Source organism: Papio anubis, chromosome 7, assembly GCF_008728515.1.
Source record: "Papio anubis isolate 15944 chromosome 7, Panubis1.0, whole genome shotgun sequence".
NCBI classification, from domain to species: Eukaryota; Metazoa; Chordata; class Mammalia; order Primates; family Cercopithecidae; genus Papio; species Papio anubis.
In genome coordinates, this window is record NC_044982.1 from 100,154,009 (window position 1) to 100,180,196 (window position 26,188).

The 26,188-nt window shown below is 51.2% G+C and overlaps 1 protein-coding gene across 1 annotated transcript; it reads left to right on the forward strand.

Annotated features, from left to right (window-relative positions):
• The first annotated feature begins 688 nt into the window (after nt 1-688).
• HAPLN3 (hyaluronan and proteoglycan link protein 3) lies at nt 689-24,323 on the forward strand. Its single transcript, XM_009210889.3, has 5 exons — nt 689-1,271; nt 14,167-14,337; nt 19,835-20,203; nt 22,329-22,631; nt 23,355-24,323. Exons 2-5 carry the CDS (start codon nt 14,214-14,216, stop codon nt 23,639-23,641), a joined length of 1,083 nt encoding a protein of 360 aa, XP_009209153.2. The 5' UTR covers nt 689-1,271; nt 14,167-14,213; the 3' UTR covers nt 23,642-24,323.
• The last annotated feature ends 1,865 nt before the right edge of the window (nt 24,324-26,188 follow it).

Genomic DNA, 26,188 nt, shown 5'->3' on the forward strand with positions numbered 1-26,188 from the left:
ACACACACACACACACACACACACACACACACGGGCCAACTTGAGCTGTGTTTAGGAAGAGGCTCTGGGCTCTGTGACCCTGTGACCCTTTGACCCTTCCCCCAGCCAAAGCTGAAGGACCTCAGTCTTTTCTGCTGAGGAAACATCGGGCTGTCCAGGCCAGGGCCCCCATTGGTCTGGACAGGAAAGAAAACACCCTGTCCAAACAGAGGCATCCTGAGTGGCTGCCTGGATGGCTGTGCTGATTAGCAGGATTCCGAAGGGAGGTCCACCTCTGTTGGAGGACCACTCAGAAGCCTGATTGCCCCTGTAGGCTGCAGAGGCATCCCACCCTGTGTCTCCCCTCCCAGCCAGGGCCACTCATTCAAGCCCCATGTCCTGGGGATAGCACCTGCTATGTGCCTGACAGTGAGTTAGGAATTTGGCCAGCGTTTCATGATGGCCAAACTCAGGGGCAGGAGGATGTCAGCACCCCCTTGCTTTTTTTTTTTTTTTTTTTTTTTTTTGAGACAGAGTTTAACTCTTGTTGCCCAGGCTGGAGCACAATGGCATGAACTTGGCTTACTGCAACCTCTGCCTCCTGGGTTCAAGCAATTCTCCTGCCTAAGCCTCCCAAGTAGCTGGGATTACAGGCATGCTCCACCATGCCCAGCTAATTTTGTATTTTTAGTAGAGATGGGGTTTCACCATGTTGCCCAGGCTGGTCTTGAACTCCTGACCTCAGGTGATCCACCCGCCTCCCAAAGTGCTGGGGTTACAGGCATGAGTCATTCACTGCACTCGGCCTCACCCCCTTTCTTTCTATTGGGTAAAGAAAGTAATACAGAAGTCTCACCCCTTCCACAACCAAAGGTGGGGAGCAGCATAAGCCCCTAGCAGAATGCTGGACAGGGGCTTCCCCTGCTTACTCCCACTGTTTTTGGTATACCAGGCTTTCTCAGGGGATCCCCCCTCCCCAGACTCTCCTATTCCACCCCTACTCTCCTTTCCCAAGACGTGAGGGCCTCAATTCTTGCACACTCCCTTTGCGGTGGTTCCCAGCAAGTCTGGAGACCGCTCAAGTCTGCAGTAACTCCTCCCTTCGGGCCCAGCCCTTGGGAGGGAAAGGTGCGCGTGTTCCTTTAAGGGGCTGGTCTGGCGGGAGCGCGGGGGTTTTTCTGCTGCCGCTTCCTTTCTAGCTTTTTAAGTTCCCCGAAATCCGACTGCAGCCTTGGACCGGGGCAGCTCGCGGCCCCCGAGAGCTCTAGCAGTCGAGGAGCTGCCTGGGGACGGTACGTGGCTCAGGGGTCGCTGAGCTTCTGGGGCTGCGTGCGGGCCGGGTTCCTCCCTCCCCGCTTTGGGTGCCCTGCGGGTTCCCACACCTCCCGGGCAGGGTCGGGGGAAGGGGCAGGAGGCGTGGGCCGGGCACTGCGGAGGCCCGGGCTGAGATGGGCTGTGATCCCGGGCGAGGGGCGCCCGGGGCACAAGTGGGGAGGGAGCCGCGCGGGGGCGCGGGCAGACTCACGCCGGACCCTCGTGCCCACCGTGAGGGAGCAGAGCCCGAGAGGACCCCCTGACCTCCGAGACCACCGTCCGCCTCCAGCCCCCTTCCTGCCAGGGGCCGCTTGGCTCTCTCCCCTGTCGTCTGTCCAGGGTCGACTGCCTCCAGCGCCGTCCGCGGCGCCCCAGGCCCTGCCCCTGGGTATCTGTTGGATGCTCCGGGGGCCCCGGGAGCCCTGGGAGGGGCTGGGGGCAACCTTCGAGGCGGCTGGCGGACCTGAGTCTCTGGACCGCGGCTGGCCGGCTCTGGGCGCCCTGGGACAAACGTAACGGATGCCTATGGGTTCCAGACTTCGCTCACCCGGGTTCTTGCCCCAGGGACAGCGAGGCCAGAAGGGTAGGGAGGGTGGAGGGCAGAGCCCTGGGTGGGAGATGGCGACCCTCAGGGAGGAACGTAGGCTCGTGCGCAGCCAGGATGGAAACAGCACGGCACTTGGACCCAGTCCTGCCACCAGCTCGCTGGGTGGCCACAGGCAGCCTGTGAACCTATTCCGACCTCGGTGTCCAGCGCTGACCCGCGGGAGTGCCTGTCCTCCCTGCAGCAGGGGGCGGCGATTGAGAGAGGCCCTGGCTTCTCTCCCGCGACGCCACCTGGGCCAACGGGTTGGTAGGAAACACCTCCGGCTTTCATTCTCCTGGGGGCTGCAGGTTTCAAAGGCGCGGATCAAGCCTTATGCAAACAGGGACAAGGATGTCAAATTTCTCACTGGGAGCAGCGCTCGTGCAGACCTTGCGGGCGATGCTGCCCCCTTCTGGTACCTGGGGGACTTGTACTCACGGACGGCCCAGTGCGGACATGCCCCTGGCAGGGAGGTGCCACCCACCCTCCCTCCAAGCCCGGGCTTATTGTTCTTGGTGGAGGGGTCCCTAGGCTAGAGGCGCCTGGGAAAAGCAACGGGCTGGCCATCAGGAAACCTGAATTTTCTCTAAGTTCGAGATATTTGACAAAGATAATGCCTTGGGTAGTTCACTGACCTTCACACTCTTGGCCTCAGTTTCCTCAACTGTGAAGAGGAGGCAGTGGTGACCACTTTGTCTCATAGGCAGTGAGAGAGGAGAAAGAGCCACTGAGATGGTGTAAGCCTTCACTGTGTGAACTGCTCACAAGTGTAGTAATAGGTCATATTTTCCCAGTGCTTGCTCCTTATCCTCAAGCATGAAGCAGTATTTTCAGTGCTCTGCAGCTATTCTCTCCCTTAATCTTCACGAAAGTGTTTTCTGGTTGGTATTGTCGTGACCCCTCCCCACTTTTTTTTGAGATGGAGTTTTGCTCTTGTTGCCCAGGCTGGAGTGCAATGGCTCAATCTCTGCTCACTGCAAACTCCGCCTCCTGGGTTCAAGCGATTCTCCTGCCTCAGCCTCCCGAGTAGCTGGGACTACAAGCGCCCACCACCACGCTCGGCTAATTTTTGTGTTTTTAGTAGAGATGGGGTTTCACATGTTGGCCAGGCTAGTCTTGAACTCTTGACCTCAAGTGATCCACCCACCTCGGCCTCCCAAAGTGCAGGGATTACAGGCGTGATCCACTGTGCCTGGCTTGTGACCCCCATTTTAAAGATGAAGAAACTGAGGCTCAGAGAGGTGCAGGGACTTGTCCAATGACAGGGTTAGTAAGTGGGTGGAGCCAGAACTGAATGCAGGCAGCCAATCTGCTTCTAGAGCCTGAAGTCTTTGCCGTGTTCATTTGTTGAGCACCTGCTACATGCCAGGGACTGCTATCATACATCTTACATCATCTATAATTGTCACCACAGCCCATTATGTTCCTTTTTTTTTTTTTTTTTTTTTTGAGATGGAGTCTTACTCTGTCAGCCAGGCTGGAGTGCAGTGGTGTGGTCTCAGCTCACTGCAACTTCCAACTTCCGCCTCCTGGGTTCGAACAATTCTCCTGCCTTAGCCACCCCAGTAGCTGGGATTACAGGCATCTGCCACCACACCCAGCTGAGTTTTGTATTTTTAGTAGAGACAGGGGTTTCACTGTGTTGGCCAGGCCAGTCTTGAACTCCTGACCTCAGGTGATCCACCCCCTCAGCTTCCCAAAATGCTCTAGGATTACAGGTGTGAGCCACCGTGCCCGGCCTTAAGTTCCTTTTTTTACAGATGAGGAAATAGAGGCACAGAGAGGTGAACTTGCCTGAAGTCACTTAGCAGGATGCAGTGTGTCCAGCTTCAATACCGAGCCCAGGTCTGAGTGCCCAGACAGGACTCCAGAAGATTTGGGGAGCTGTTCACTGCCAAGGTGACTGGGCTGGACTTGGTCTTGGGCCTTCCAGCTGGTGGCACCTCTGTGGTGATCCTGAGGAGCTGGTGGCTGGATAGCCATGGTAGGGGAGCGGAGGTTGTCCATCCCTCCCCTCAGTGGTAGTGGTCAGGGATGGTCAGAGATGGACCTGGGGCAAGGCAGCAACCAAGTGGCAATTGCCACTCCCGACTCCCACCCAGGACTCTGTCCCGTGCACTGACCTTAGCATTCAAGGCTGTGCTTGTCCTTAGCCCCTGAGTTCCCCTTTAGTCTTCTCTGGAGAGAGGAAATTTTCCATTCAGAGAGGTCAAATGACTTTCCTGGGGTCAGCCAGCTAGCAGGTGGCAGAGCTAAGACCCAAACTCAATGAGTTTAACTTGAAACCTTGGGCGTGTGTGCTGCCTGTCTCTCAGAGAGGACTGGAAAATGGCCAGCTTCCTCCTGGCCTGTCGTTCTTGGGCACACGGCTGATCTTTTCTTAAAATTCCTTTTGTTTTTCTTTTCTTTTTTTTTTTGAGATGCAGTTTCACTCTGTCGCCCAGGCTGGAGTGCAATGGCATGATGTCGGCTCACTGCAACCTCCGCCTCCCAGGTTCAAGCAATTCTCCTGCCTCAGCCTCCAGAGTAGCTGGGATTCCAGGCACCCGCCACCACACCTAGCTATTTTTTGTATTTTTAGTAGAGACGGGGTTTCGCCATGTTGGCCAGGCTGGTCTCAAGCTCCTGACCTCAGGTGATCTACCCTCCTTGGCCTCCAAAGTGCTGGGATAACAGGCGTAAGCCACTGCACCTGGCCAATTCCTTTTAATTTTCTTGACATCCCCTCAATGTGAGATTACATTACTGCTGAGTTAGCATCCAACAAAGAGAGGTGTTGACCAGATCACAACCCTCCACTTGAAGTGATAAACCAGAGAGCAAGCAAAGCTGGGTGCCCCATAGGAGAGAGGCCAGAAGTGATGGAGATAACCCAGGTTCCTTTTAGCTTGGAAAGGAGGAGCCAGGAGGGGGACATGCAGTTGATTGGCAGTCAGAAAACATCCAGAATGATCCTTTGAGAGTGTAAAGCAGATTCATGCCACTCCTCTGCTGAGACTCTGCAATGTCTTTCTTTCTTAGAATAAATAAATGCCAAGGCACTACATCATGGGGCCTCTGGCCATGACTTAGACATCATGTCCTGCCACCCTCCCTCTTGTCCCTCGGGCTCTAGTCCTACTGACCTCTGAGCCATTCCTGCCACAGGCCTTTGCATTTGCTCTTCCCTCTCCCTGGAATACCCATTCTCCCAGGATTTTCCAGGTTTGTGTCCTCATTGTATATTGGGGGCCCTCCTGACCCTCCCTGTCCAAAAGGTACCCCTTCTCCTACTTCCTCTTTTCTCTATCACCTGCATCACTCTCACATTACATATATCACACATTGTGGGTTTGTTTTTTTCTCTTTTGTTTGTTTACCCTCCAGAGGTGATGGCCTACTGTGAACTTTCCCTTTGTTCCTGGGTATAATCCCCGACTTTTAGCATCGCACCAATTTAGATGGGCCATATCTTCCTGCATTCCTTGCAGGACTAAGGAGGTTCCCAAACATTGTAGAGTTAACAGTACCAAGGTTGGCAGGGTGTTCCAGGGTCTGGGGGTGATAGAATTGGGGTTGAGAATTTCTATGGGGTTCAGGGCAAGCAAATTGATGCTGAAGCAATGACCATGAAGCTATGGGATCCCCTCAGTGGAGGTCCAAGATGTAGAATGTGTTCTAAAGCTTCTGAGTCCCAAAGGTCCTCAGCCAGTTGAATAGATCGAATAGGAGAAGGGAGGTCAAAATACCTAAGAGACATTATCTTTTGCCTTTATGGGCTAACTCCATAGGAGAATTTAGCATAAGAAAAGAGGGTTTAAGTCACTGGAACTGTGTGTGAGTCACCCTGGAAGAGCTGCCACTGCCAATTGCATCACATGGAGGGATTGGGGACTGTAACCAAAAAAGATGGAAAAGAGTCCTTCCCGCTTCCACGCAGGCAGCTGCCCCCATTCACTCCTTGGCCTTCAGGTAACACCAGAGAGTGGCCCTGGCCAGTTGGCTTCCGTTCCTAAGGACCTACTAGGAAATGGCCACTCCAAGATTGAAAAAGAAAAAAAGGAAAAGGACTCAGGTCCCTCACCCCAACTGGGCGGTGGTGACCAGGCGCTTCCACAAGGAAACCTTTCAATTTCACCAGAGAGTGGCCCCGGCCAGAAACCTACAGCTGCCTCTGTGCATAGGCACTGTCCACTGACAGTCCTGAATTGGAAAGGGAAAAAGAGAGAGAGAGATTGAAAACAAAAACAAAAACAAAAAGAGAAACAAAAACAGAAAAACCAGGGTTGCCTTGTATGGAGCAGAGAGGAAAAGGGAAAAAGAGAAAACATAAATGCCAAACTTTGGGCTTACCTCCTGGCTGGCTCGTCAACATACGTTCCCAGTGGAGGGTCTTGACTACAAGTCATCCAGGTTCTTGGTGTTTTGAACAAAGAACTGGACAAAACGCACAAACAAAGCAACAAAAGAATGAAGCAACAGAAGCACAGATTTACTGAAACGAAAGTACACCCCGCAGAGTGGGAGTGGGCCCCACCATGCAGCTCAAGAGCCTGCGCATTGTGCTTATTGTCTTCCGTTAGCATGTAAACTCCATGAGGACGTCTCTTTTGCCTAGAATGGTGGCTGGCACACGATAGATGCATGATAAATATGTGTTGAATGAATGAGACCAAGTCCCAGCTCCTTTATCTACCTGGGTAACCTTAGGTAAGCATCTTAGCATTTCGGAACCTCAGTTTCCTTTTCTGTACAATGGGGATAATAATTCTGACACTGGGAGGCCCACAGAGACTTGTGTCCATGGAAGCGCACTGACAAGTAGGAGGCATTCTTTAAATATGACAGATTGGGCTGGGCATAGTGGCTCACACCTGTAATCCCAGCACTTTGGGAGACTGAGACATGTGAATCACCCGAGGTCAGGAGTTCGAGACCAGCCTGGCCAACATGGCGAAACCCCATCTCTACTAAAAATACAAAAAAAAAAAAAAAAAAAAAATTAGCTGGGCGTGGTGGTGGGCACCTGTAATCCCAGCTACCCAGGAGGCTGAGGCAGGAGAATCACTTGCATCTGGGAGACTGAGGTTGCAGTGAGCTGAGATAACACCACTGCCCTCCAGCCTGGGTGACTGAGTGAGAGTCCATCTCAAAAAATATGTATTTAAATAAATAAATAAATAAATAAAAATTTATGACAGACTGTTAGGGGATTGGCTGACAAGGATTGAACAGAGTTCTGCCTGTCCCACCTCCTGGCCCTGTGATCTTTGGATAGTTGCTTCATGTCTCTGTGGCTCTATTCACTTGTGGATTAAATGGGGAGAAAAAAATTATCCTTGCCAACCATGGGGAGCTCTTAGGAGGATCATGGGAGCTGCTGGATGTAGAAGCCCTTTAAAACCCAGGGAGCAAGTGTGGTGCCAGGCTGAAGGTTGTGAGGGTGTGCTGGGGTTTCTGAGGCTGGGAAGGGGTGCCTCAGAGGCTCAAGTGCTGAGCTCACCAGAGGACAGCAGAAGGTGCTACAGCGTGTTCTGCCTCCGTGCATGTTTCTGAACCGAGACTCATCTCATCCATGATTGGTGAGAATGGTGGAGGAACAATGTCAATATAACATGGAATTGCGTTGGTTCTCATCCATGATTGGTGAGAATGATGGAGGAACAATGTCAGTTTAACATGGAATTGCATTGGTTCAGTAGTGATTTTTCCCAACCCGTGAATGTCTGGAGATTTTTTGTAATTAAATATGAAGCCTTAGCAATGTGTGAGTTCCTTAACATAAATACTGACAGTCTTGCAGAAAGTGCCGCTTTTTAGTATGCATCCAGAAGTCTCTCGCCATCCTAACTCTTTTTTTGTTTGTTTGTTTATTTGTTTATTTTGAGACGGAGTCTTGCTCTGTCACTCAGGCTAGAAGTGCAGTGGCACAATCTCAGCTCACTGCAACCTCCACCTCCCCTGTTCAAGCCATTCTCCTGCCTCAGCTTCCTGAGTAGCTGGGATTACAGGTGCCTGCCACCATGCCCAGCTAATTTTTGTATTTTTAGTAGAGGCAGGGTTTCGCCATGTTGGCCAGGCTGTTCTTGAACTCCTGACTTCAGGTGATCCACCCGCTTCGGCCTCCTAAAGTGCTGGGATTATAGGCATGAGCCACCACACCCAGCCGCAATCCTAATTCTTGCTGTTCACGCTCCAAACTCAGGAACCAAATAGATTTGGATAACACAGCATCCCTTCCTACCCCACATTTCCAAAATCTCAATATCCAAACTCTCACCATCCCAGCCTAAGGATGCAATAGCTATGGTGAAGGAGGAATGCTTGCATGGTTGGCTTAGCTGCTTAACAGAACTAAAAGTTTACTGATAAAACTAGGAATATGATGAAGAAATTGCAAAAACATATCCCTGTGTTAAAAAAAAAATGGAAGAAGATGACTTTACCTTGGGTCAGACTTTTAATTTTGGTAAATCTGGTTTCTATCAAAACCAAAGCCTCTGAGGACTTACATCTCGAAGGAGGAAGCACTTGTCCCAGTGGTGAAAGCTGCAAGGGGCTGATGGAGGCATCAGTGGGGTGCAGATGTCACTGGAGTGTTAACGGTGCTAGTTTTTTGGGTTTTTTTTGTTTTTTTTGTTTTTTTAAAATTCAGATTGTTCTTATTTTGTTAGCTCTCTGATTACAAAGTTACATGTTTTGAGCAGTCTGTCCTGACTTTATTTCCCTGTAACTTTATTTTTTAATGCATGATTTTGGAAAAATGCACTTTTTTTTTTTTTCCCCAGAGCTACTGATGTCACTTAGTGGCAGAAACCCCTGCATTTGTTTGCCCTTAGGAAGCCCTTTCTCACTGGGGAGCATTTGTGCTAGACGAGCCGCTGTAAGAGGCTGGAAACATTATAAGCAGCAGCTGGGATCCCCTCTGCTCAAGGAGACTCTAGCTGCGCAGGGACAGCAGGGAGCCCGGGACATCAAGCTAAACATCAAGTCTTGGCCCTACTTCCCTCCTGGTTCCAGGTGTGGAGCCTGAAGAAAGGGAGAGGAAATGAACTCTTACAAGGGTTTGCTTTGGGCCGCTGGGCTGTGTGTGCCACACAATCACCTCCCTGAATTTGGCATTGTAGTTCCAGGCTTTGGGGCTGGAGTGGGTTCGAATCCTAGCCTGCCACTTCCTAGCTGGATGACCTTGGGCGTATGACTTAGTCTCTCTGTGCCTTGGTTTTTCCATCTGCAAAATGGGAACACTTATAAGCTCACATCTTGGGGTAGTGGTAAGGATTAAATGAGAGAGACCAGGTATAGTGGCTCATGCCTGTAATACCAGCACTTTGGGAGGTGGAGGTGGGCAGAACGATTAAGCCCAGGAGTTCGAGACCAGCCAGGGCAACATGGTGAAATCCCATCTCTACTAGAAATATAAAGAATTAGCTGGGTGTGGTGGCGCACACCTGTAATCCCAGCTACATGGGAGACTGAGGCAGGAGAATCATTTGAACCCAGGAGGTGGAGGTTGCAGTGATCCGAGATCGCACCACTGCACTCCATCCTGGGCGACAGAGTGAGACTTGGCCTCAAAACAAAAACAAAGACAAAATAAATGAGCGAGTAAGTGCTCAGCTGTTAATACTTTTATGCTGATCATAGTAATGCTGTGGCGTGTGTATTTGTTAGGACAAGTGAGGTTAAGCTATGTTGACAAAGAGATGCAGGCCGGGCGTGGTGGCTCACACCTGTAATCCCAGCACTTTGGGAGACTGAGGTGGGCAGATCACCTGAGGTCAGGAGTTCAAGACCAGCTTGGCCAACATGGCGAAACCCCATTTCTACTAAAAAATTATAAAAATTAGCCAGGAGTGGTGGCAGGTGCCTGTAATCCCAGCTACTCAGGAGGCTGAGGCAGGGAGAATTGCTTGAATCTGGGAGCAGAGGTTGCAGTGAGCTGAGATTGTGCCATTGTACTCCAGCCTGGGTGACACAGCGAGACTTTGTCTCAAAAAAAAAAAAAAAAAAAAAAAAGACGCAAAAAGTGGTGGCTTAAATACGATAGGACTCTGTTTCTCTCTCATGGGACAGTGCAAGTGGAGGAGGCTGACGGGCAGCTCTGCCATTCAATCTGTGGTTTCCATCTCTGACTCAGCTGGCTACTGTGGTTTCCAGAAGGTTGAGGGAAAGAATACCAGGAAAAGGCATCTGTGATTGTTTTAACTGCCAGACCCGGATGTGGCACATGTTATTTCTGCTTGCTGCCATTGACCAGAACTGAGTCACATAGCTCTCCTAGCTGCGAGAGAGGCTGGAAATGCAGTCTTCAGCTGAGCGGCCATACACCCATCTGTACCTGTTACTTTAGGAGAAAACTAGAATGCACTGGTGAGAAATATACCAGGGTGAGTTTTATGATCTCCATTTCATAACCGAGGAAACTTGCCCAGAATCTCGCAGTGAATAAGTAGTAGAGGTGGGATTTGAACTCCGATCTTCCAGTTCCCAAACTCTGTACCAGGTTGCCCCATTGTGCTTAGGCCTCCCAGTTCTCTATCGCCAAGGGGCCTTACAGGTGTCAACAGGGGAATGAATTCCTCTTAGACAAGAAGCGGGGCCTTAGAGTTGTTGGTGTCCTGGCTGCAGTGCACAGCATAGATGGCACGTCTGGGCCTCGGGATTTCTGTGAAGATGTCTAAGAGAATGGTGGATTCTGCCTCTCAACTTTCTTTGCATCCATTCTCTCCAGCAAACGCTCCTGACTGTTCTGGAAACAAGAATGTTTACTTCACAATCCCATCACTCTAACAAGCCAATGCTTTTCCTGTCTGCCTGCCTGCCTGCCTGCCTGCCTTCCTTTCTTCCTTCCTTCCTTCCTTCCTTCCTCCCTCCCTTCCTCCCTCCTTCCCTCCCTTCCTTCTTTCCTTCCTTCTGTTTTCCCTTCCGTCCTCCCTTCCTCCCTTCCTCTTTCTTTTAAGTGTTTCCTCATCTTCTGGGTCCTGTACACAGGCATTCACAAGACCACATGGTTGCAATCATAGCAGAGGCAATTGTATGTTCTGCTTTGTCTATTTTAACTCACACCCTAAGCATTCTTCCATGTTGCTACATGATAATCATAGTTATGTTTGCAGCTGCCTGCTGTCTTGCTGCCTCCAGGTCCACCTTCCACGCAGTCCCTGCAGGGAAGTATCTTAAGATGTGAGTCTGATCCTGTGACTTCTCTGCTTAAAGCCATCACTGGCCCCCAGGACAAAGGATAGGCTTCTGGCCAGGTGTGGTGGCTCATGCCTATAATCCCAGCACTTTGGGAGGCTGAGGTGGGTGGATCACTTGAGGCCAGGAGTTTGAGACCAGCCTGGCCAACATGGCGAAACCCCGTTTCTACAAAAAATATAAAAATTAGTGGGGCGTGTTGGTGCGTACCTGTAATCCCAGCTACTCGGGAGGCTGAGGCACGAGAATCATTTGAACCCAGGAGACGGAGGTTGCAGTGAGCTGAGATCTTGCCACTGCACTCCAGCTTGGACGACAGAGTGCGATTCTATCTTTAAAAAAAAATAAAAATAGGATATGCTTCTGGGCCTGACACCCAAGGCGTCCAGACACTGGCCCTGGTGACCCCCTTACCTCCTCTCCCCCATGGCAGCCAGGGTATTTGCAGGAAGCAGAATCCAGCCCAGATGATTCCAATGAAGAAACTTTAATGGAGGAATGACTTCTAGAGAGCAGGGTGAAGGGACTCAACAAGGAAGCTGGGGACGCAGAGACCAGCAGCAGCAGACACTGTGTGGCAGAGGCCCTGGGGTGGCAAGGGAGCCGGGAAGCAATGCTCGGTCTTCCTTCTCTTCCCTCTCTGTCATCTTCCCTGAGTGCCTCCCATTGGCTCTATCCCACTAGAAGCCAGAGGGCCGGGGAACCGAGACAAGTGACCCACAGGGACCAATACATGTCAGAGGAGGACAGACGATGGATCTGGTGGGTGTGTGGGACAAATGAAGGAACCCCTGTACACCTCCAGCACCCCCAGGATCGGGACTCTTGCTGGCATCTGCACCTTTGTAGTGGCAGTGCCCTACTGGATAAACCTGTCAGTTCTTCACCTGGCAAACTCCTGTACCTTCAGTCTCATTTGGACATTCCTGTTTCTGTACCTCCATCTTGGTACTTACCACACAGCAATCGAGACTGCCTGCCCACGACTCTGCCCCCTCCCTGTACCAAGCTCCTTCAAGGAGTGACCCCATCTTTTAATTGTTGAGAGTGTGCAGTAAATGGTAGGTGAGCAGGGCTAGGGTGACATGAGTGAGGCAGTAGCCCTCAGTGTGAGGTTTAAGCCGGGGAGGAAGGGGGTTTGCTAAAAATCTTAGTAATCAAGACATAATATTTTAATGCAATATTTAAAAAAATCAAATCATCAAACTGCAGCCCATGGGTGGGCTACCTCTTTCATTTGAGTGCTCACCCAAACTGGAATAGCTCCCAAGACCTCTAGCATGGTGTTCAAAAATTATTTTTGAGTTGGGCTCAGTGGCTCACGCCTGTAATCCCAGCACTTTGGGAGGCCGAGGAGGGTGGATCACCTGAGGTCAGGAGTTCGAGATCAGCCTGGCCAACATGGCGAAACCCTGTCTCTACTAAAAATACAAAAATTAGCCGGGCATGTTAGCATGCGCCTGTAATCCCAGCTACTCAGGAGGCTGAGGCATGAGAATCACTTGAACCCAGGAGGTGGAGGTTGCAGTGAGCTGAGATTGTGTCACTGTCCTCCAGCCTGGGTGACAGAGCAAGACTCTTTCTCAAAAAAAAAAAAAAAAAATTATTTTTGACCTTACTCGGTGCGGTGGCTCACACCTGTAATCCCAGCACTTTAGGAGCCGAGGTGGGTGGATCTCTTGAGGCCAGGAGTTTGAGAACAGCCTGGCTAACACGGTGAAACCCTGTCTCTACTAAAAAATTCAAAAAATTAGCCAGGTGTGGTGGTGGGTACCTGTAGTCCCAGCTACTCGGGGGGCTGAGGCAAGAGAATAGGGTGAACCTGGAAGGCGGAGCTTCCCCTGCACTCAAGCCTGGGCGACAGAGCGAGACTCCATCTCAAAAAAAAAAAATTAGCTGGGCATGGTGGCTTACACCTGTGATCCCAGCTACGTGGGAGGCTGAGGCACAAGAATCACTTGAACCTGGGAGGCAGAGGTTGCAGTGAGCTGAGATCGCACCATTGCACTCCACTCTGGCGACAGAGTGAGACCCTTTCTCAAAAAAACAAAAAACAGGCTGGGCGCGGTGGCTCACGCATGTAATCCCAGCACTTTGGGAGGCCAAGGCAGGTGCATTAGGAGATCGAGACTATCCTGGCTAAGGCAGTGAAACCCTGCCTCTACTAAAAATACAAAAAGTTAGCCGGTCGTGGTGATGGGTGCCTGTAGTCCCAGCTACTCAGGAGGCTGAGGCAGGAGAATCTCTGGAACCCAGGAGGTGGAGGTTGCAGTGAGCTGAGATCATACCACTGTACTCCAGCCTGGGCGACAGAGCAAGACTCTATCTCAAAAAAAAAAAAAAAAAAAAAAAAAAGGCAGGACTCATCTTTGCTTAACATACCATCTATGCACCCTGATATTTTCTGTTCTAGTTTAGCTTATTTGGTGTCATTTAAAAATGCTGCTCATAACCTTTCTTTGTTTCTTTCTTTTTTTTTGAGACAGAGTTTCACTCTTGTTGCCCAGTCTGGAGTGCAATGGTGTGATGTTGGCTCACCGCAATCTCTGCCTTCTGGGTTCAAGCGATTCTCCTGCCTCAGCCTCCCAAGTAGCTGGGGATTACAGGCATGCGCCACCACACCCGGCTAATTTTGTATTTTTAGTAGAGATGGGGTTTCTCTATTGGCCAGGCTGGTCTCGAACTCCCGACCTCAGGTGATCTGCCTGCCTCAGCCTCCCAAAGTGCTAGGATTACAGGCCTGAGCCACCATGCCCGGCCTGCTCATAACCTTTCAAATTCAAACCTCTGGCTTGAAAAACATTGAGCCTGTCATATCGTCCTGCTTAATTTTCTCTGTTGTCTTTTAGCTGCCTGTTACTTCCTTCTTATAATTTGTCTCTTTGCTGATCTCCCATCTTGCCTTCGGGGTGCAGTTCCCTGAAAGCAGGAACTTCATCTAGCTTGTCACTGCTGTCTTCTCAGCTCCGGGAACAGCATCTGGCACACAGGTGGCAGGTGTCCCGCAGTGAGCTGTTGAGCAAACGAGTGAATGGTGTTGGAGTAGAGGGGATGCGGGCTCTCGAAGCTGGGCTTTTCTAATTGCCTTGTTTTCCTCCCCTTCCCAGTTTGCCCTGGGGCCCCAGCCTGGCCCGGGTCGCCCTGGCATGAGGAGATGGGCCTGCTGCTCCTGGTCGCATTGCTCCTGCTGCCCGGCTCCTACGGACTGCCCTTCTACAATGGCTTCTACTACTCCAACAGCGCCAACGACCAGAACCCAGGCAACGGTCATGGCAAAGGTAGGCGACATCCTCCACCTAGCTCTTTGCTCCCCTGGGTGACCTAGACCTCCTTGGCTCTTGCTGTGATCTGTGGGTTCCAGGCTGGGACAGGGACATTCCAGCAGGGCCCTTGTAGTGGACCAGCTTGCTTTGCAGACAGAGGAAGGGGTGATTTCGTTTCCCTGTGTTTGCCAGCCCCTTAAGCATGGGGCCCAATTCACTTAGGCTTTTTACTTTCCCTAAAAGTCTTGCCAATTGTTCAGGGTCCAGCTTAAATGTGTCCTCCCCTGGTCCCCCCAGTGGAAAGGGGACTTCGGGTCAAATAGATGTGAGTTTGAATCTTTCTTTGTTTTGTTTTTGAGATAGAGTCTCACTCTGTTGCCGAGGCTGGAGTGCAATGGCGCGATCTCGGCTCACAGCAACCTCCGCCTCCCAGGTTCAAGCGATTCTCCTGTCTCAGCCTCCCAAGTAACTGGGATTACAGGCATGTGCCACCACCCCGGCTAATTTTTGTATTTTTAGTAGAGACGGGGTTTCGCCATATTGTCCAGGCTGGTCTTGAACTCCTGACCTCAGGTGATCCACCCACCTCAACTTCCCAAATTGCTGGGATTACAGGCATGAGCCACCATGCCTGGCCTGAGTTTCAGTCTTATAATTCTACCTCTTACTAGCTGTGTGGCCTTGGGCAGGGAACTTTTTAAAGTAGCGGTTATTGTGCACCCATCATGGGTTGGGCGCGCTTCTAGATATTTTGCATATGTCGTCTCTTATAATCACAAAAGCCCTGACGTAGGCAAAGGTGAAAATACACTTTTTTTTTTTTTTATTTTTTTTTTGACGGAGTCTCACTTTGTCATCCAGGCTGGAGTGCAGTGGCACAATCTTGGCTCACGGCAGCCTCTGCCTCCCAGGTTCAAGCGATTCTTCTGCCTCAGCCTCCCGAGCAGCTGGGATTACAGGCATCTGCCACCACACCCGGCTAATTTTTGTACTTTTAGTAGAGATGGGGGTTTTGCCATACTGGCCAGGCTGGTCCTGAACTCTTGACCTCAGGTGATCCACCTGCCTCAGTCTCCCAAAGTGCTGGGATTACAGGCGTGAGCCAACAAGCCCTGCCGAAAATACACATTTGTAATCACTAGTGAAGCATGGGTGCTGACCAGGCTGAATTGATGCTGCCTGCCCTCACAGCCTGAAAGTAGATTCCGTTATCATCTGTTCTTGTAGATGAGCAAACTGAGGCTCAGAGAGTTAATCCAGTTGTCCAGGTCACACAGCTATTAAAAAGACAAGCTGAGGGCTGGGTGCGGTGGCTCATGCCTATAATCCCAGCACTTTGGGAAGCTGAGGTGGGCGAATCACTTGAGGTCAGGAGTTCGAGGCCAGCCTGGCCAACATACCAAAACCTCGTCTCTACTAAAAATACAAAAAATTGGCCAGGTGCAGTGGTTCATGCCTGTAATCTCAGCACTTTGGGAGGCCGAGGCGGGCGGATCATGAGATCAAGAGATTGAGACCATTCTGACCAACTTGGTGAAACCCTGTCTCTACTAAAAGTACAAAAGTAGCCGGGCATGGTGGCAGATGCCTTTAATCTCAGTTACTCAGGAGGCTGAGGCAGGAGAATGGCGTGAACCCAGGAGGCGGAGCTTGCAGTGAGCCGAGATCACGCCACTGCACTTCAGCCTGAACAACAAACTGAGACTATCTCAAAACAAAACAAAACAAAACAAAAAACCCAAAAACTTAGCCGGGTGTAGTGGTGTGCACCTGTAATCCCAACTACTTGGGAGGCTGAGGCAGGAGAATTGCTTGAACCTGGGAGGAGGAGGTTGCAGTAAGCTGAGATCACGCCACTGCACTCCAGCCTGGGTGACACAGCGAGACTCTGCCTCAACAACAACAACAACAACAAAAAACTTGTTCCACTTGTTTGTGGAAGGAACGAACCAGCTTGCTGGTCTCAGTAATACCCAGCACCTGCCATGAAGAGCTCACAGCCTGGTTCAGAGATGACACATGAACTTGCAAGCGCAGGGCTGGGGGTTTCTCACCTTTCCCTCTGCCTTTGAGTAGATGATTGTGCCTGCAGAGAAACTTTCCCCCTTTTTATTAGTCTCCTAGGTCAGCTCTAACAAATTAACACAAACTTGGTGACTTGAAACAACAGAAATGTATTCTGTCACTGCTTTAGGCACCAGAAATCCAACATTAGTTTCACTGTGCAGAAATGGAGGTGTGGATAGGACTGGGCCTCCTCGGGGCTCTTGGAGAGAATCTGTTCTTGCCTTGCCTCTTTCAGTTCTGGCGGCTGCTGGCATTCCTTGCCTGTAGCTGCCTCACTCCAATTTCCGCCTCCATGGCTACTTGGCCTTCTCTTTTATGTGGAAATCTCCCTCTGCCTCCCTCTAAACAGGTACTTGCGTATTTGCATTTAGGGCCCATCTGGAAAATTCAGGATACCCTCCCCATCTCAACATCCTTAGTTTAACCTCATCTGCAAAGTCCATTTTGCCACATAAGGTAATGTTCACAAGTTCTAGGGATTAGGATTTAGGGTATTTTGGGAGGCCATCATTTAGCCGACCACACCCTTTTCCTTCAGAATTAATTTTGTTGTACAAGCACTACTGTATTTGTTTATTTATTTATTTATTTATTTTTGAGACGGAGTCTCGCTCTGTCGCCCAGGCTGGAGTGCAGTGGCGTGATCTCGGCTCACTGCAAGCTCCGCCTTCTGGGTTCACGCCATTCTCCTGCCTCAGCCTCCCGAGTAGCTGGGACTACAGGCGTCCACCACCATGCCCAGCTAATTTTTTTCTATTTTTAGTAGAGATGGGGTTTCACTGTGTTAACCAGGATGGTCTCAATCTCCCGACCTCGTGATCCGCCCGCCTCAGCCTCCCAGAGTGCTGGGATTACAGGCGTGAGCCACCGTGCCGGGCCTACAAGCACTACTTTATTGAGATTTGTGGAATTTAAAAAACTTAAACTTCCTACCCATAGTTTCACCATACTACCAGGCCGACATTTAATTTTTCTCTCTCCCTTTTGTCCCTGAATATGCAAGCAAAGTCATATATAATCCCCCCACCCAGGGGAACCACTGCTAACTTTTTAGGTATCTCTTTCTAGCCTTTCCTTTTTTTTTTTTTTTTTGAGATAGGGTCTCACTCTGTCACCCAGGCTGGAGTGCAGTGGTGTGATCTCGGCTCACTGCAACCTCTGCCTCCTGGGCTCAAGAGATCCTTCCACTTTAGCCTCCTGAGTTAGCTGAGGCTATAGACGTGCACCACCGTGCCCAGCTAATTTTTGTATTTTTAGTAGAGATGGGGCTTCACCATGTTGGCCAGGCTAGTCTCGAACTCCTGGCCTCAAGTGATCTGCCTGCCTCGGCCTCCCAAAGTGCTAGGATTACAGGCGTGAGCCACCACACCTGGCCGAGGCTTTCCTTTATGATTTAGAAAACTTTCTTCCAACAAAATCAGCTCATGTCATACATGTGATTTTGTAGTCCCCCTTATCACCTCACAGAATATAAATAATTTTCTAAGTCAAAGAATGAATGTACATCTACCAGATTATTTTACATGGCTGTATAGTATTTTATCATATGGATGTACATTTTCATTTTATTCAGGTTAAAACTTCAAAGGTAGCTTTACTCAAGAGAGTTGGGAAGAACCAAGGAAGTGGCCCCTAAATGATAGCCCTGCTTCATATCTATTGGACACTTTCTGTGTGCCAGGCATCCTGCCTTACCTAGTTTCAACCTTATCACAGCCCTCTGTAGGGACTGTAATTAACCATTCTACAAATGAGGAAGCTGAGGCTTGAATTCCCTGGATTACACAGCTGGGAAAAGGTGGAACCAAGATGTAAGCCCGGATTGCCCGACTCCAAACCTCTGTACCTACTGCCTCTGCAGAGCAGGACAGCTCTAACCTGAATGAGCCTGAGAGTCCTCTGGAGGCTGGACCCCATTCCCAGAGTCTCTGATGCACTGGGACCCAACAATGTGCATTTCTGACAAATTCCTGGTGATGCTAATGCTACTGACCCGAGGGCCACACTTGGAGGCCTCTACATATGGCAATCTGCCACCTTAAGTATAGCTCTTTTTCAGCATGATTCCTCTACAGGGAACCTCCCGTCTCCTGCTTACCCATGAGGCTGTCCCCTTGCCTCCACCTTTTAATTAATTGAGTTGTTTTTATTTTGTTTTCAGCAACAGAGTCTTGCTGTCTCACCCAGTCTGGAACGCAGTGGTGCAATCATGACTCGCTGCAGCCTCGACCCCCTGGGCTGAAGCAATACTCCCACCTCAGCCTCCCGAGTAGCTGGGACCACAGGCACATGCCACCGTACTCAGCTAGTTATAAATTTTTTTTTTTTTGTAGAGACAAGGTCTTGCTGTGTTCCCCAGGCTGGTCTCAAACTCCTGGGCTGAAGCGATCCTCCTGTCTTGGCCTCTCAAAGTGTTGGGATTACAGGCGTGAACCACCATGCCTGGCCCCTGTCCCCCACCTTGAGTAAATCAAGCATGTCTTGAAGTCTAGACCCAAGAGAATGAATCAGTGAGGTCCAAATAGGGGCTCCCCAGTTAAAGAAGAGGCAGCCTTAGCCTATGAACTTGATTCTTTTGTTGCATGTTGAGTTCTGTGTGTATTTGTAACTCGGAGCCCTGAGCATAGTCTCCTTTAGAAGTTCTGCCCTTTGCTCACTAGGCTGCTCAGTATTTGGGAAGAGTTATGGTGGACAGCTGGACCAGAGAGTAAAGCTGGGGCTGTGCTGTCCTCTGGCCAGTGTGGTGGGGAAGGAAACTCTGAGGGATTCCTATCAGGGCCGCTTGTCCTGGCCATGTACCTCACATGGGATAGCTCTTGTTGCCCGCTGCATTGGTTAGATTTTGATGCATAACAAACCACCCAAAACTTAGTGACTTGTTTAAGATGACAGCCGTTTTTTTAGCTCATGATTCTGTGGGTCAGCATTTTGGAGTGGGCTCCATTTCTTCGGGTCTTGCAGTTGGGTCTTGCAGATGTGCCTGCCCGTGGTGGGCAGGTCAGCGTGGGGCTGGTTGCTGTAGGATGGCCTCAGCTGGGGCGCTCTGTCTCTGTTTTGTGTAGTCTCTCATCCTCTAGCAGGCAAGCCTGGCCATGTGCTCATGGTGGCTGGCAAAGTCCTAAGAAAAAGAGTGGAAGCAGCAAGGCCCTCTGGGGCCTATCCTCAGAACAGGCATGATGAATAGTCACTTCCAAGGCATTCAGTTGGTCAAAGCAAGTGGCAAGGCCAGCACAGATTCAAGGGGGTGGGGGAAAAAATGTCATCTGTTGATGGAAGGATATGCAAAGTCACACTGCAGAGCATGTGAATCCAGGGAGGGGTGGAGCATGGTGGCCATTTTTGCAATCTGAGCCTGGAGGAGCCGCGGATGAGGGGGTGAGGTGGCCCTTGCAGGAGTACGGATGTGCTGCAGCAGGTCTCATCTGCACCCTATCTCTCCCCCAAGACCTCCTCAATGGAGTGAAGCTGGTGGTGGAGACACCCGAGGAGACCCTGTTCACCTACCAAGGGGCCAGTGTGATCCTGCCCTGCCGCTACCACTACGAGCCGGCCCTGGGCTCCCCAAGGCGCGTGCGCATCAAATGGTGGAAGCTGTCGGAGAACGGGGGCCCAGAGAAGGACGTGCTGGTGGCCATTGGGCTGAGGCACCGCTCCTTTGGGGACTACCAAGGCCGCGTGCACTTGCGGCAGGAGAAGGAGCACGATGTCTCGCTGGAGATCCAGGATCTGCGACTGGAGGACTATGGGCGTTACCGCTGTGAGGTCATTGATGGGCTGGAGGATGAAAGCGGTCTGGTGGAGCTGGAGCTGCGGGGTGAGACCCTGACGGGGATTGGGTGACACTGGGACCTGAGAGCAGAGGGGAGAGGACCAGAGAAAAAATCCAGATCTCTGTGCTTTAGACATTTAAAAGTACTTGATTCTCAAAACAACCCACAGGGAAGCTACTGTTATCACCCCCATTTTACAGGTGAGGAAACTGAGACACAGAGAGGTCAAGTAACTTACCTAAGGTCACACAGCTTGTAAATGACAGAGCTGGGGTCTGAACCCAAGCACCCAGCCTCTAAAATCTGTTCCCCTCTACCCGCTCTCATTCACATCCCATTGAGAGAAAGGAAAACCAGAGCTGGCTCCACAGCTTATTAGAGATAGAGCTGAGATTTAAGCAAGGTTAGCGGGTAACACAAGTGAATGAGGCAGCCTAGTGTAAGATAATGGGAGTGGTGGGGACTGGGCACACTCCTGAGCCCTTGTCCTGTCGCCAGGGATCTCCCACCCTACTCAGGCCCAGTTGATGATGCCCTACCAGAATGCAGGCCCCACTCTGCCGAATTTTCTGGCTTGACAAGATAAGCTTATATTTTTATGTGAGATCTCCTGATTTTTATGTAAAAACCTCTTTTTAAAAACAAAAAACAAAACCAACCAAACAAAAAAACCCCCAAAAAACAAAAAACAAAAACCCAATGCTGTCCAAACCAGCCACACCCTGCAAGCCAGATCTTGTATGTGAGGTCCGTGTTTGATCTTTAATTTGTATTTACCTTCTCTGTCTCTAGGATGGGGCTGTGTGTCCTCATCTCTCTCCCACATGTTAAGGGCAGTTTGGGCATAGAGGAAGGTGACCTGACTAGCCCCAGCCCATCCCAGCTGTGACATCTGGGTAAATGCCTCATCCCCCTTAGAACCCTGGGCCTCTCAGGTGTAAAATGGGGTATCACAATCTTTCCTCCTTTACCTCCCTCGGAGGTAATGAGGATAAAATGTACATCCTTAAAATGCATTCTCTGTCTTTGCCACAAGTGTCCACATGGCTTACATGGTGGCTCAGAGGGGCCACATTCCTCATTCCTGAACTTGGAGTGGCAGTGGAGTTGGGGAGAACCTGCAAGAGTCATTGGTCTGGGGTCTGCAGGGGCAGCCTAGAGAAACAGGGAGCCCTCACCCCATTCCTGGGGCTGCAAGGGCTAGGAATTTGGGGTGGAACCAGGCATGAAACAGTCCCCCTGCAAACACATGTGAGGCTGCAAGCTGATTGTCAGAGCCCATGGGCTTCTCCGCCACCCAACCTGGCTTTGCCCAGTTGCCTGGCTTCCTGCCCTGATGAGATTGGAGGTTTGGGGCTCAGGCTATTCCCAGGTCCTTGGCCACAGGGAGGAGATTCCAAAGACTCTGGGTAAACAACAGCAGTCAAGTGGTGTCCTTCCCAGACTCCTAGGGTCACCTCTACTCCTTAAGGTTTCATTGACTTGTAGAGACTGCATCTCAGAAATTTAAAAACTTTTTATTAGAGTAAAATTTCAAACATGAACATATCTTTTGAGGGAAGCCTGCGGCCCCCATCAGACCCTGGCCACAAGGTGAGAAACCGCCTGCCCCAGGACCTCCCTGCCCTTGAGCCTCCTTTATGGAAAGGCCCTTCCCCACCCCTCTCCCCATGCCCTCTAGGGCCTCTCCTTCTCCTGAAAATCATCTGCCGCATGTGGAAAGTTCTTTGCAGTTTCCTAGGAAATTTCCACGTTAATAATAACATACACTATCAGGTCCCAGCTAATGAGTGGGGAGCTGGGAGTCAAACCTGGCCCCTAGAGCCCAAAGTCCGGGCTTGTCTGGAGAAGATGGCACAGCCTCACTGGGGGTCTGGCAGCAGCCTTGTGGATTAGGTATCGTTTCCCTTCTATTGTTGGGGCATTAACTGACTAATTAATTACCTTAACTCGTGGATGTTTTCTGAGTACTGCTGTGAATGAGCTGAGTCCCAGGAGAGAGGCAGCAATGGACAGGAGGTCAGAGGTTAGCTGAGTTTTTCTGAGGGACGGTGTATGTGTGTGTGTGTTGCAGGGAGCACATGTCCCAGTGAGGGTGGGAGGAGAGTGGGGTGTCCAGCCAGCTGGGCCCCTGGCCACCCCCTAAGCTCCTCTTTCCTCCCCCTACAGGTGTGGTCTTTCCTTACCAGTCCCCCAACGGGCGCTATCAGCTCAACTTCCATGAGGGCCAGCAGGTCTGTGCTGAGCAGGGCGCGGTGGTTGCCTCCTTTGAGCAGCTCTTCCGGGCCTGGGAGGAGGGCCTGGACTGGTGCAACGCGGGCTGGCTGCAGGACGCCACGGTGCAGTACCCCATCATGCTGCCCCGACAGTCCTGCGGTGGCCCGGGCCTGGCACCTGGCGTGCGAAGCTACGGCCCCCGCCACCGCCGCCTGCACCGCTATGATGTATTCTGCTTCGCCACTGCCCTCAAGGGTGAGTGGAATGGCCAAGGCCAGGCCTGCGGGTTTGGTGGCCATCTAGGACCTGTGGGAGAGCAGCTTCTGGGGAGCTCTGGCCCCCTCTGCTGGCTCTGCTGGCACTGCCACCTGGAGGCCAAGAGCACTAGCCACCTTTGAAGCAGCGTCTGGTTGAGTTTCGAGTGCTTTGCTGCTGCTGCTGCTGCTGCTGCTGCTGCTTTATGCCGATCATTGGTTTCTTCATTCACCAAATATTTACTGAGTGCCTACCATATGCTAGAGCCTAGACTAGACTCCGGGGAATCACAGACAAATAAAACACAGCCTGTCTTCACAAAGCAGCTCATTTCACAGGAAGATGAGCAAGTAAAACCAAAACTGGTTCAGTGTCATATGCCAAGCCCTTGGAAAAGTGTCTGACACATAGTAGGTGTTCAGTAAATGACCGAATGGGCGAGAAACCCTGACTGGTCCAGCCTAGGTGGGGTGTCCACCCAGGGTGCAAATAGGGAAGGGTGGTGGGGGAGTGCAGACATGACTGGAGGGTCCCGGGTTCTATGGCAGGTGGGACGGAGCTTTCTGGGAGAGGGTGAAGATTAGGAAGTGTTCTCTGCAGATGCCTGCAGTATGGTAGCTCCCTGGGCTCAGATGGGTCTTTGGGGCTGGCATCTCTGCAGGCCCCACTGTGCTCTCTGGCTGCCCCCTGTGCTGTCTGGCACTCATGCCCCCTTTCCCCCAGGGCGGGTGTACTACCTGGAGCACCCTGAGAAGCTGACACTGACAGAGGCAAGGGAGGCCTGCCAGGAAGATGACGCCACAATCGCCAAGGTGGGACAGCTCTTTGCCGCCTGGAAGTTCCATGGCCTGGACCGCTGCGACGCTGGCTGGCTGGCAGATGGCAGCGTCCGCTACCCTGTGGTTCACCCGCATCCCAACTGTGGGCCCCCGGAGCCTGGGGTCCGAAGCTTTGGCTTCCCTGACCCACAGAGCCGCTTGTACGGTGTTTACTGCTACCGCCAGCACTAGGACGTGGGGCCCTCCCCTGCCGCATTCTCTCACTGGCTGTGTATTTATTGAGTGGTTTGTTTTCCCTTGTGGGTTGGAGCCATTTTAACTGTTTTTATACTTCTCAATTTAAATTTTCTTTAAACACTTTTTTACTATTTTTTTTGTAAAGCAAACAGAACCCAATGCCTCCCTTTGCTCTTGGATGCCCCACTCCAGAAATCTTGCCTGCTTCCCTGGGCCATTTGCGGTTTTCTGGGCCTCTGGAGGGTTCCCCACCATCCAGGCTGGTCTCCCTCCCTTAAGGAGGTTGGTGCCCAGAGCGGGCGGTGGCCTGTCCAGAATGCCACTGGGAGTCAGGGCACGGTGGGCACAGTTCTCCCTGCCCCTCAGCCTAGGGGAAGAAGAGGGCCTCGGGGGCCTCCAGAGCTGGGCTTTGGGCCTCTCCTGCCCATCTCTACTTCTCTGTGAAGCTGCTGACCCCAGTCTGCCCACTGAAGGGCTAGGGCTGGAAGCCAGTTCTAGGCTTCCGGGTGAAATATGAGGGAAGGGAGAAATTCCCCTCTCCATTCCCCTCCCCGTCTTGGTTCCAAAGAATCTGTTTTGTTGTCATTTGTTTCTCATTGTTCCCTGTGTGGGGAGAGGCTCTCAGGTGTGTGTACTTTCTTTGGACAATAAATGGTGCTATGACCGCCTTCCGCCATCCCCAGTCCTTTTCTGTGTTTCCATCTCATTTGGTCTCAGGGCGCAGGCCCCTGCCTGGTGGGTGTGGTGGGGGCAGTTCTAGCCCAGGCTTCGTAGGTTGGCTGGGTCAGGTCCCTGGGGTGAACAGGGAACTGTGTGGGCTGGTTCTAGCCTTGTCTGCTCAATGGTTCACCCGGTCCTGGGTGCTGGCCTAGTGGCAGAGGACCTGGCTTGTGTCTTCACCATCCCCACCCCTTGGCAGTGTGTCTGTCTGTGTGAGGCCCAGCAGAAGAGTCAGAGGTGCCTCTCAGAAGACAGAGGAAGCTGTGGCCCTCCAGAGGACCTCAGAGGCCGGGGATCTAGGGGCCAGTGCTCCGTGTGCCTCACCCTTTGCCACCCACTCCCACCCTCGCCTCAGGGAACTTGTTGCCTTGCGCAGGAACACCTCTGCCACTCACCAACCAATTATTCATTCAATCAGTTCTTCCCTTAGCTCAGTGCTCCTCATAATGTGGTTCACAGCATCAGCATCACTGGGATCTTGTTAGAAGTGCAAATTCCTGGGCCCCACCAGAGACCGGCTGAGTCAGAAAGTCTGGGGTGTGGACCTACACCCTCTGTCGTCACCAAGCCCTTTAGGTGATTCTGATGCATGCTTAAGTTTGAAAACCACTGACAGTTGCATCACCAACTAATCAGTTCATTAATAGTTAGTTAGTTAAGTAATGGTTGAGCGCCTACTATGTAACCAGTGCTGTACACTCTACTTTGGCCCACTGTTCTTTCTAGAGGTAGAGGTACAAGTATATATCTACGAACAAACAACTGTACACACGCCCACGCCTGAAAAGATACCAGGACCCAGGAACTCACACTGGCATGCACAAACCAACACATACACACATTCACAAAGGCTCAATGGCATGTCCAGCGACTGTGATGAGGGAGGCGTCTGAGGAGGTGGCACTGGTAGAAGGACATTGCCTGGCATGCATGTGCAGGCTCAACTCTCAAGGTTTGTTGGGGGAATCCATAAGCAATTGGAATTGTTTTCATTGCTTTTCTACAATGTACTTTTTCTGAGACAAAGTCTTGCTCTGTTGCCCAGGCTGGAGTGCAGTGATGCAATCTTGGCTTACGGCTCACTGCAACCTCCACCTCCCAGGTTCAAGCAACTCTCCTGCCTCAGCCTCCTGAGTAGCTGGGATTACAGGTGCATGCCACCATGCCTAGCCAATTTTTTGTATTTTTTTAGTAGAGACAGGGTTTCACCATGTTGGCCAGGCTAGTCTTGAACTTCTGACCTTGTGATCCACCGGCCTTGGCCTCCCATAGTGCTGGGATTCCAGACGTGAGCCACTGTGCCTGGCCTCTATAGCATACTTAAGGGCAGAATGCCCAGACCTTTTTGCTAGTAGCTGGCCTGCAGTTTACCCTGCAAATGTGTAAGCAAGATTCACTGTTCCCAGACTGTTTGCAGTTTGTTTTTCCCTTCCCTTCTTATAAATCCTGATTTTTGTCTCTGTTCTTGGACTCAGTCTACCAACCTACCAGAGCAGTGTGATCACCAAGAACCAAAGCACGCAAGGTGACCAGATGTCTTGCTTGAGTTGTTCTTTGGCAGTGCCCACTTGTAAATCCATATGGTAGCCACTGACTGACACATGTCACACATATCACATGTGCTTACATGCAGATCATCTACCAAACACATTAGCATCCTAGGAAAAATAAAGCACAACAGATGTGACTGTCCCAGGTGCTCTGAACAGACCAGAGTCACAGAGTCGCACCAATTTGAGATCATTTGATCAAAACCTGTCTCCACTGCCACCATTCCTAAGAGCCCCTTTGGGGGACTCTGGGTCATGATTGCCTTCTTCT

Bases quoted from the DNA above. Each gene is read 5' to 3' on its own strand.
- HAPLN3 (XM_009210889.3), top strand. From the start codon at position 14,214: ATGGGCCTGCTGCTCCTGGTCGCATTGCTCCTGCTGCCCGGCTCCTAC. The intron at 14,338-19,834 runs GTAGGCGACATC...CTCTCCCCCAAG, and splicing joins AGGCAACGGTCATGGCAAAG to ACCTCCTCAATGGAGTGAAG. The intron at 20,204-22,328 runs GTGAGACCCTGA...CTCCCCCTACAG, and splicing joins GGTGGAGCTGGAGCTGCGGG to GTGTGGTCTTTCCTTACCAG.